This window comes from Acyrthosiphon pisum, chromosome A2 (genome assembly GCF_005508785.2).
Source record: "Acyrthosiphon pisum isolate AL4f chromosome A2, pea_aphid_22Mar2018_4r6ur, whole genome shotgun sequence".
Taxonomy (NCBI): Eukaryota; Metazoa; Arthropoda; class Insecta; order Hemiptera; family Aphididae; genus Acyrthosiphon; species Acyrthosiphon pisum.
In genome coordinates, this window is record NC_042495.1 from 51206007 (window position 1) to 51217859 (window position 11853).

The 11853-nt window shown below is 28.4% G+C and overlaps 1 protein-coding gene across 1 annotated transcript; it reads left to right on the top strand.

Annotated features, from left to right (window-relative positions):
* Positions 1–2869: 2869 nt before the first annotated feature.
* LOC100163546 (GTP-binding protein 1) lies at positions 2870–5968 on the top strand. The gene is made up of 9 exons (XM_001951642.5): positions 2870–3215; positions 3295–3502; positions 3701–3987; positions 4077–4419; positions 4475–4713; positions 4778–4922; positions 4994–5312; positions 5369–5625; positions 5704–5968. Exons 2-9 carry the CDS (start codon positions 3383–3385, stop codon positions 5800–5802), a joined length of 1809 nt encoding a protein of 602 aa, XP_001951677.1. The 5' UTR covers positions 2870–3215; positions 3295–3382; the 3' UTR covers positions 5803–5968.
* The last annotated feature ends 5885 nt before the right edge of the window (positions 5969–11853 follow it).

The following is an 11853-nucleotide window of genomic DNA, read 5'->3' on the forward strand; positions in this document are numbered from 1 at the left end:
TGAGGAACCACTTGTGTGTTGGGTGAAGAATCGTTGCTAGAACCCAGAGTAATCACCCATCCGCGAACATTAGACCCTTAAATAAAGCTGTATATAATATGTTTTATAATTATTAAATAAATTGTAATGCAAAATAATGTAAAATGTTCGAGCGAAGCGAGAAAAATATTTTTTGAGTCCCGGCAAGTTAATAGGTCTACCACCACCCCCCCCCCCATAATTGTTCTTCGGGACGGCCCTGTCTAAAACTAGCAACTGCCTACAGGCACGGATCCAGAGCAAAGATCTGGGGGGCCCGGGGGGGGGGGGGGGCCCAACAATTTTTTTACAACACAAATACAATTATAATAAATTATTATCCTTTATTCTTAATAAATAGTAGATATTACGTATAATAATATATTATATTATCAGACATATTATATTATGTGATTTGAAATATAGTAATATAGTAAGTTTTAGGATCTGTAGAATTATAAAAAAATATGTTTAAAATATGTCTGGGGGGGGGGGGGCCTGGGCCCCTAGGCCTCCCCCTGGATCCGTCCCTGACTGCCCAGTTGTAGTTTAGGTAATAAAATCGTAATCATCAATGAAAAATAATGCAAAAAATCATTCTGAGCCCCTTCTATTATATTTTCCAAAGTGGCAATAAATTTATCTAACGAAGCAAAATTGTTAATTGTATAATTTTTTCATCTCGTGAAAGTTAACAAGTATTAAAAACGTCAAAATATTGGTAGGTACCAATATGGATGGATCATTTTCAACTGCGCCTGCTGGATTTAATCAAATTTAGGTACATTATTCATGTTAAAATGGTCTCAATAACAATTCCTTTAGTTTAAATACTTCTTCAAAATAAAACAAAACAGACTATATTATACATTTATACCGTACAATTTTCTGTTATTAACTTATTTGTGAAAAATGTCCAAATTGTGAAGTGGTACAATAGACTTTGAGAAAGCTGTCGTTATTGCAATTAAAAAAATTACTACCAAAAGTAAAATTCACTGTTGCTATTTTCACTTGTATCAATCAGTATGGCACAATAAAATAAGTCAAAACATATAAAGAGAAGAATTCCGTGATCTACCTTACCAGAATAAAATATATTAAGTACTTAGGTTTTTTGCGATTTGTATTTTATAATTTTGTATTTTAATATCAACAGTGTAATTATGACGTTATTATTCCGTGATATAATATTATCTATGATCTTACCATAACAAAAAATATTAGTTACGTTTTTTTATTAATTGTATTATTCAATTTAGTAAATAGTACATTTATTTAATTATTTGCATTGTATATTATTATTGTTTAAATATTTTTATTTTTTTGTCCGGGGAAAACTGTCCTGTTCAGTGGGGGGGGGGGGGGGCGTCCTAGATTCCATGTGCATATGTATATATTTCATAAACATTTTTTTATATTGCTGTGTAAATAATAAAAATTATACATTCCGTTAACATAACTTAAATCTATTTATTTTATACACGTTTTTTATACCTATTATATATATATATATCTGTGTTCACGATAAGTCTGACTAGTCTGAGTCCGATAATAATCGATACACCAATTGGCAATACATAATATACACATGGCATGTGCCTTCTTGAACGATCGCGATTAGTAAAGAGATTACTAAATGCGTTTAGTACAGAGATGCAAGCGTTCAAAAAGGGCATGATCGCACGGAATCCTACATAATTAAGTAATTTATAAAATATTACTTTAACTTTGTATTATGTAGGTACTTATGTATATTATTACATTAACACCCAAGACAATAAGACTACTGAATGTATATGAATATTATGGTCATATGAGACATTTATACATTATCAAGGTGTATTGATACACCTTGATACATTATATACTTTTACAGATTGGGGGGAAATATTTTAGGGCAAGAGATGCTGTAATATCCCAGCCAGTCCGCGCTAGAAACCATTTGGAACAAAATAATATATCCACAGAAATACCGAATAGATTAAATACATTGGAACTTAATAAGATCATGAAATTTCATCTATTCTGTGTATCAACAACCGTGGTCCATAGTCGTTGAAACTTGAAAGACTTGGGCATTGTATATTAAATGTGGTGAGTGGTGACACTGTTTTTTAAACAATCGGCATACCTAAATAAGTAATCACGGTCCACGGCATTACTCTATGCCATGGTCCACGGACGGACTAAAAAAGTAAAAAAGTAAAAAGAATACCGACTACAACTACAGACTCAACCAAATCTAACTAATCTTTAATCTATGGTCTCAACTCCTGGCTAGGATATATTAGGTCCGTGTTAAAAATACTAATGTAATTTCCTAGTTCCTTTTATTTATTCTCATTTTTGTTTTTTTTTTCAATATTGATTTTAATATTTTGATTTCTGATAGATTTTGATTAGGATACTCGGATAATATATCATCAAGGTGGATATTATAATATATCCACCTTGTACCTACCCATAGATATATACAACAACTAGATAGCCGTCTTTGTACTACGGTGGTGGCCGATATTGAAGTTAGCCGCCATTTACAAAGCAGGCAATGTTTACATTTATTTTACATTTATTTATATACATATATACTATGATAATATTATTTTGTAAACATTGCCTGCTTTGTAAATGGCGGCCGACTTCCATGACAAGGAGACGGCTATCTAGTTTGTTGTATATATCTATGTACCTACCTCATATTATTGTCATATCGTAATCGCGCAAATGATAAGGCAAAGGTTTAAGGAAATATTTGGTAAAATATAAGTAAGACATTTGAAACTCAAAAATTATTTACTCATTTAGTATTTTAGTGTCCTCATTAGCGTTGGCCGTTCGGTGTGTGTGTGTTGTGGGGGGGGGCTTACGTTATTTCATATTATGGTTATTTCTACTCGTTGTGACATGCACTGACAAATACTAATACGTTTACATCGTCGAACAACTTTTTGATAACAACTCGACAATAATAATAATAATAATAATAATGACAACTGACAAGGTGTCAAAATATTTATGTTTAGAACGACTTACTCTTGGTAAATAGTAAATACTAATTTTGTTTAATGATACACGACCGTCGTAGCAGTTCGCTAGTAAGGCATTACAATAGACTGGGATCCACATAGTTGATATTGGCTGACCTACGACTGAATTTGTTTCAACTGCAATTCCGAGGCACTTTATAATAAGAGGTACGTAGGTATATGTTTTTACGTTTGATAGTTTGTTGGAATATTTGTTTATTACAATAGCCAATCATTTTTGTTGTAGAACGATATTTTGACTTGTAATGGCGTTCCTGTCCGTAATTTTGGCTGAATAAGACTTGCAAACGACCATCCAACTGTATTTATTTTAAATGGCGAACATAGTTGAACAAACTCCAAATACAGCGGACAAAGCTATTTCCTTGTTGAACAGAGGTCAATTAGAAGAAAAGGCAATAAAAAAAGTTGATTATTCCATTGTTCGTGGAAAGGTAATTTAGTCTGTAGTTTAATTAATATTCAATATTAAGCTTATATTAAAGTATTTTTTTTATCATAATTTGCCTTCAAACAATTATTTTCAAAAAAAAAAAATATATAATTACCTAGATATATTGTATATTTTGCTTATAACAACACTTGATATAGTATTAGGAACTAATTTTGACACCTAATGTTTCTGCTTGCAGTCAAGTTTGGTTAGTCCGTCTGAAGAGCAATTTGAAACGTTACAGCATAGGCTCAAAGAGCTAATAGAAGAAGGACATGGAGAAACTATTTATGATGTAGGCATTGGAGATGATGGCAGCGGCTTAACCAATGATGAGTTCGAAGCCTCGGTGGCTACACTACATTCATTAGCAGCAACACAGGATGCAGACTGTGTTCTTCTTAGAGAAAGAGTTGAAGGTGGAACTAGTACAGCACAGTATCTTGTTAGAAAACGATTAGAATCCCAAGACTTTCTTGAAATAAGGTAATGAATTAAACAAATTAATTAAACATCTTATAAATAAAAAATATTAATTTAATTAATTAATTAATTAAAAAACAATTTTCATTTAGGGTAGCGGTTGTGGGAAATGTAGATGCAGGAAAATCAACATTGTTGGGGGTTTTGACTCATGGTGAATTAGATAATGGTCGAGGCCATGCGAGGTTAAAATTGTTTAGACACAAACATGAAATGGAATCGGGACGTACAAGCTCTGTAGGCAATGATATTCTTGGTTTTGATAGCACAGGAGAAGTGGTGAATAGACCAGAACATGGATCATTAGATTGGGTAAAAATATGTGAGAAATCGACCAAAGTTATTACCTTTATTGATTTAGCTGGACATGAACGTTACTTGAAGACTACTGTGTTTGGTATGACTGGACATATGCCAGATTTCGGCATGTTAATGGTAATTTAAAGTTTGATTTCGCAGTGACATATTTTAAAATTGTAATTTCAATTAGATTGGAGCCAATGCTGGAATAATTGGAATGACCAAAGAACATTTAGGTCTTGCATTAGCTCTTAGTGTTCCAGTATTTGTAGTAGTTACTAAAATTGATATGTGCCCGCCTAATATACTTCAAGATACATTAAGATTATTAGTTCGTATACTTAAGTCACCAGGTTGTAGAAAAGTTCCAGTTATGGTTAAGACCAAGGATGATGTCATTGTGAGTGCTACAAATTTTGTTTCTCAAAGGTATGTAACTCTATAACTGTTAAATATTTATTTAATTATAAATTGAATTAATACATTTTTTAAGACTTTGCCCAATATTTCAAGTTTCTAATGTAAATGGCGAAAATTTAGATTTATTAAAAATGTTTTTAAATCTATTAACTACCCGAGTTATGTCTACTGATAATGATCCAGCTGAATTTCAAATAGATGACACATACTCTGTACCTGTATGTATCTATTGTAAATTATGATTATCTAATGGTATTCAAATATTTTAAATATTACATTTTAATTTTAGGGAGTTGGAACAGTAGTTTCTGGTACAACATTATGTGGAACAATTCGTTTAAATGATACACTGATGTTAGGACCTGATCCTGTTGGCCAGTTTGTTGCAATCACAGTCAAAAGTATACACCGTAAAAGAATGGTTGTACGTGAAGTAAAAGCCGGACAAACTGCCTCTTTTGCTTTAAAGAAAATCAAAAGATCCCAAATTCGAAAAGGTATGGTAATGGTTTCTCCATCACTCAATCCATCTGCTACCTGGGAGTTTGATGGAGAGATACTTGTATTGCATCATCCGACAACAATTAGTTCTCGTTACCAAGCAATGGGTAGGTTATCGACAATTATGTTCAATAATGTAATTTATAGTTGCATTTATTTTCAGTTCATTGTGGTAGTATTCGACAAACAGCATCTATTCTCAGTATGTCTGAAGAATGTTTGAGAACTGGGGATAAGGCTAAAGTAAGATTTAGATTCATTAAATACCCAGAGTACTTACGGCCCGGTCAAAGATTGGTATTTAGAGAAGGCAGGACAAAGGCTGTTGGCAATGTACTAGCTGTGCCCCCTCCAACAGGTCAAATAGGTGTCAGACTATCACAAAAACCTCAAAAGTCAAACCCTCAAGCACAAGGACAGGTAATTAAACATTAAAACATATTATAAAAAACTATTATCAAACTTTGGTATTTACCTTTTATGCATTCTGTATTATAGAATGTTGGAGAAAACGAAAATCAGCCTGCTCAGAAATCAAGAAGAAGGGGTGGACAAAAACCTTTGGCGGAGCAAAACACTAGAACAATAGCTAAGTAATGGTGGAATTGTATAAAATATACAAAATGTTTGTTGTTTCAAATTCTATGTAAATTTTTTTTATTTTTTAACTACTTATATCGCCTATATAGGAAATTTAATGTTAACTTTTGTTTACCAATATTAATGGAAAAATAAATTTATCATTGATTTTAATTTTAACATATTCACCTGTTTCATTTAATTATTTATTATAAATTATTATATATATTATAATATGATATACAATTCAAACATCTAATATTATTTCATTGATATTTGATTTTGCTTTAAGATAATTAACTAATTAACATTTGTTGGTGAATTATTTAAGTATTTACCTTTAAAATATCAAAATTTAAAAAACCTATATTAGGTCAGATTGTTATTTTTAAATCATTTTTTCTTACAACCTAGTATTTTAATTATTTGGGTTTTACTGATTAATTCTTCTTATTTCTTAAATTTGGAATTACAAGAGATTGTGTATTAATTTGATAACACCAGGTTCCTAAAGATATAATAATGAGGCTTCTTACCTCTAAAATGATATAATAATATGTTCTTCTATTTTAATGTAGAGAAATTAATTTAATGCTTATTCTTCTGAAGAAGTTACCCTCCAGTAATTATTTGTATTAAAATGCAGTTTTCGTGATTGCATATCAGATATCTATAATAATACTAAAATCATTAATTTTTTTATAGAAAATAAGAAAATAAGAAAGAATATTATCTTTGCTTAAAAAATTATAAAGAATAATATAATTTGTGTTTTTTCAAAATCTTTTTTTAATATTTTTATTTTTAAGAGGACGTCACATCCGCATGTGTTGTCTCCTTCTTACACACCTACAAAATAGACTAAATGCATTTATGTAATCTGAGTAGAACTCGCTCAGTTTTGATATCTAATTATAAAATTGAATTGTGACAATATTTCTGAGGGTAAGTCGAGTTTTTATTTTAAATTTTAAGTTTAAAAGTTAAAAGTATTTTTAAAATGTTGACATAGATATAATGAATGTTATATTGGGTATAATGGAAAAAATGCACCGACTTGCCCTCAGAAATATTGTCACACCTCAATTTTATAATAGGTATTTTTACTTAAGAACCAAAACTGAGCGAGTTCTACTCAGACTGCGTAAATTCGTTTTGTATATGTTGTAGAGACAACACATGCAGGTGTGACGTCCTCTTAAGAAAAATATAAAAATTAAAAATTAAAATAATAAAAAGGTGGGCAAGTGGATGTCGCTCTGCTGTACAGTAGATTACAAGTGGGTCACTGTATAATGGATGGTATTAAATTTGAATTCAATGATATAATATCATTGTATAAGAAAAATGATTCTGAGCGGAAACGGTTTGTCAGTCTGGGTATATAAAATATTATATACTTATCTATGGTATTAAAAAAAAAATTGACCTATAATAGGTACCTATAATAAATTCCAAATTAATCATATCACAATATCCATTTGGTACTTATAACGCGTTATACATCAACAACAAATCGTGGTACTATCATAGATATATAATAGTATACTTTAGAAGTTTCAAGTACCCACGAATAATATTATACAATCACAACAAAATAACTAAAATTCCAGGTTATTCCCGGTTTTTTAATATGTAATTTCGTCCAAATTTGAGCTTAAAATGACTATAAAAATAAACTGAGCTTATATATTTTTTAGATTTTTTGGTAATAGAATTAACTACTTACGTGGAATCTTGTTTTAAATTTTCAGTCTTTAGATATAAAAGTTGAACATTTTATAAATTTTTAACTACAAAATAATTATTCAAATTTAAATTTCATACATTTTGTCGAAATTTGAACTTCAGATGCTTATAAAAAAAATTGTGCCCATGTATTTTTAATATTTCCAACTGTTATTGTAATAATATATCAGGAGACTTGCAAACAAAATATTGTTGATATTTATAGAAAAAAAAAACTAAAAAAATTGAAAACTGAGAATGTCCATAAATAGCTCAAAAAAAGTCAAATTATTTTCAAAATTTTATCGTGTATAGAAAATACTAATATAAATATTCAGTGAAATTTTCAAGTATCTACAGTCATTCGTTTTTTAATTACAACAAAATAAGAAAATCGTTACGTGAGAAATCGAATGAATATCAAATGTTGTAAAAATATGAATTTCAACCACTCATAAAAATTTAATTTGATTTGCTTGTAGACATTTTTTTAAAAAAAAAAGGTAGACAAACTTATGAGGAATCTTGTATTACATTTTCAAATCTTAGATTTAAAAAAAGAATTTTTCATGAATTTCTAACTAAGAATAATTTGCAAATTTTCGTCATTTGTACGTATTTTGTCAATATTTGAACTTTAGATGCTTATAAAAAATAATTGTGACTATGGATTTTTAATTTTTTTCATCTGCCTTTGAAATAATATAATAGGAACTTTCTATTAAATTTTCAAGCTTTTTTAACCAACAAATAAAATTGTATTGATATTTATAGAAAAAAAAACTAAATAAAATGGAAACTGAAAATGTCCTTAAGCAGCTCAAAATAAATCAAAATATTTGAAAAATGTTATGGTGTATAGAAAATGCCTATATAAACATTCAGTACAAATTGTATGTACCAACGGTCATTTGTTTTAGAGTTGTTCCAAAAACTAAAATCGATTTTCTCGAAAACAGATTTTGCGTAAAAATTCCCAATTTTCCTTAATTTTTCTTTTGTTTTTCATGGCGCTTTTGAAAACTACTGGGAAATTTTTACTTTTGACCCCCCCCCCTTCCCCAAAATACCAACTAGATTAACTTTCCTATCAGAAAAGGTACTGTTGAAAAAAATTCAAGCACGTTTACTGTCCTAAAAAGGCGATGACAAAAAAAAATAAAAAAAACACATCATTACAAAATCAAAACATTCATCGTTTCACTCAGAATCTAAAAAATCACACATCATTTTAAAATCAATACATTCATCGTTCCACTCAGAATCTAAAATATTAAATAAACTTCTGCAAAGCACAATAGTCTTCATACATTTTAATGGATATTTTAATTTCGATAATCTAATGGCAATCACTCAAAAAATGTGAGACTGAAAATTGTTTTACTGATACTCCATCTTAAGAGGATGTCAGCCCACTATTTTTTTCTCTCACTGATCCGTGCTAAACACGGCGAATTTGCAATACGCAAAACCAATCATTTGTTGTTAGCTTTAATATTGGAGTGAATTTGATGTATGATCAAACAAATTAATATTATCTGTGTTTGAACGTTAGGTTTTTTACAATATATACATTTTCCTACAAATGTTGAGTATGTAAAATATTACTATTTAAAAATATTCTTATACTACACATCATCTGATAAGGTTTTGTTTTTTTTTTGATGATTTAAATACTTAGTTTTCAATGAGTTTTTAAAGATTTTTAATGTTTTTAATATAGTCTAAAAATACAATTTACACATATTTATAGAAAAAAAATCCCACAAAAACACAGATAAAGTCCCCCTATATTAATAATTGTATACATTTGGTGATTTTACTACATATATTAAAATTTAGAAATTTAGAAATTTCTATCTTGAAACCTGTATATATGAATCCGTAGATGAAAACATATGATTAAAAAGTTAACATAATAGACAATAATTAATTCAATAAACAAATGAATAATGCCAAATTATGCACTTTCCTCTAAAATATAGCACATATACAAAAATTGGTGGGTTAACCTACCTAGTTAAGGCCTTAGCTGCAATTTTAACATGTTCTTAAACTCTGTAGACATTGTATGTTAATTAATTAACATAGGTACGTGTATTATGAACAATGTATTCTTGGATAGTATATTAATTGTATGCTTATACATTGTTAAACACTACATAGCTTATTTATTTCTATACCTATCTAATACAATTTGTCAATAATATAATATCACTAAACATAATTTATAAATTAAACAGTAAAATTAAAATTATTCAGTACGGATTTACTATGATATTGTTGTTGCGCCTTTTATTTTCAGATTGTTGGAAGTACCTGATCTATCAAACAGGTGTATTACTGTGTAACATCATTATTATTAGTAGGTATTTTTATAACTATTGCTGTACAAATATTTGAAAGTTGTTTCTAGTACTAAAATGTATGTAAGTGCATATTTAAAAAGTTGAGTTAATGATTTCCATTAAGTAGGTATTCGCAACTGGTATTATGCCGGTATATTTTGTTGGAAGTGGGTAAAATATGTTGTAATTAATGGAAATATGTATTTGTGAGAATAATCATAGTGAGACACTCTGTATAGTGTAAACCAGTTACTAATTAGTATATGGTACTAAAATAGGTACTTATCTAAATTATTTGTTTAGTATTGGATAATAGGTATAGGTGCATACCAATAGTGTGCATCATAATAAATTGTGTTTAAAGATAAAAAGTAAAGATTATTGAATTGTATTTTGTTAATATCAAAACTATGTCAAAATGATTAACTCTTGTATACAAAATAACTATTCTGAACAAAGCTCAATCAAATTATTAAAATGACTAACATTTCTTTTAAGTTTTCTATGATTATTTATGGGTTACACTTAAAATACTTATATTTCATAAAGGAAAACCCTATGAAAACCTAAAATCATTTTTTTCAAAATATATGTACTAAATTATTCTTAATTTCCAATCTGATTCAGAATATAATGTAAATAGATGAACCTGTTTTTATAAATTATTAAGGTGTTTGTGCCATATTGCCATGTAACTATCTATGCCTTAATATGTAATGACAACGGTAGATACCTTCACCTAAACTTTATTTAGTCATGCCTGTATCTATTTTATTGTTTTATTATAAGGTATTATAAGCTAGCAATTAGTGGTTTTTTTTTTATTAAAAATAAATGAGAAAATGTAAAATTCAAAAGAATAGGTGAATTTGATAATAATGGGTACCTATAGTTTAAAATGTTGAGTTGAAATAAAATGAACTATTTTATAGCTATAAGCAAACTATTGAAATATCGATCATTACACACTACAGGCAACAGTTCTCCCGTAGTCATCTGTTGTAAAATTGTTATTATTTACATTTTTAAGCTTTTTATTGTAACTGTAATTTTATTAGAACCATAAATATATAGTTCAGCCTGTTATTGGTAGATACCTAAAATGAAAAAGAAATTTTGAGTACATGATTTACGTAAACGGTTTTACAATATTCTTGAATCAATGTCAATTTAAAACCGCGTAGGTACATTGAAAACCATTATGATTACCTTTGGGTATACTAATTAGTTAGCTTAACTTGAAATTTGAATTATAGTGAATTCAAGTATTCAACTGTATATTACAGTTTCTACTGCCGCGATATACCTAGCTGTATCGTTTATGTATCTATACCATATAAAAATAATAACAAAATGTTTTATGACTATAGGTACACAAAACTCAAGTTTGAAAAAAATTAAAACAGGCACTTATTTACGGAAAAAAAATTACATTGTATGTACATATTTGCAGTTATACCAGATTTTATTAGAAATAATTTTTAAAAAAAATACTGGAAACTGCAATTGTAATTTTTTTTTATTTATTTGCACTAGTTTTGTTATAGTTTTTTTGTTCTTTAAATACTTATAGGAATTCAAGTGTTAAGAGGACATAACCTGTGCTTATGTATTTCTTATATTTTTTGGTAACAAAATTAAATACTTACATGGAAACTTGCTTTAAATTTTCAATTCTTAGATACAAAAATTGAACATTTCATACATTTTTAACTACAAAATAATTATTCAATTTTAAATTTGATAAAATTTTGTCAACATTTTAACTTCAAATGCTTATAAAAAAAAATTGTGTCTATGTATTTTTAATATTTTTCAACTGCTATTGTAACAATGTATCAGGAGCTTTGTATTAATTTTTTACACTTTTTGGCCCAATAGATAAAACTTTATTGATATTTATAGAAAAAAAAATAAAAAAATTGAAACTTACATGTCCGTAAACCGCTCAAAAGAGTCAAATTATTTTCAAAATGTAATCGTATATATAAAA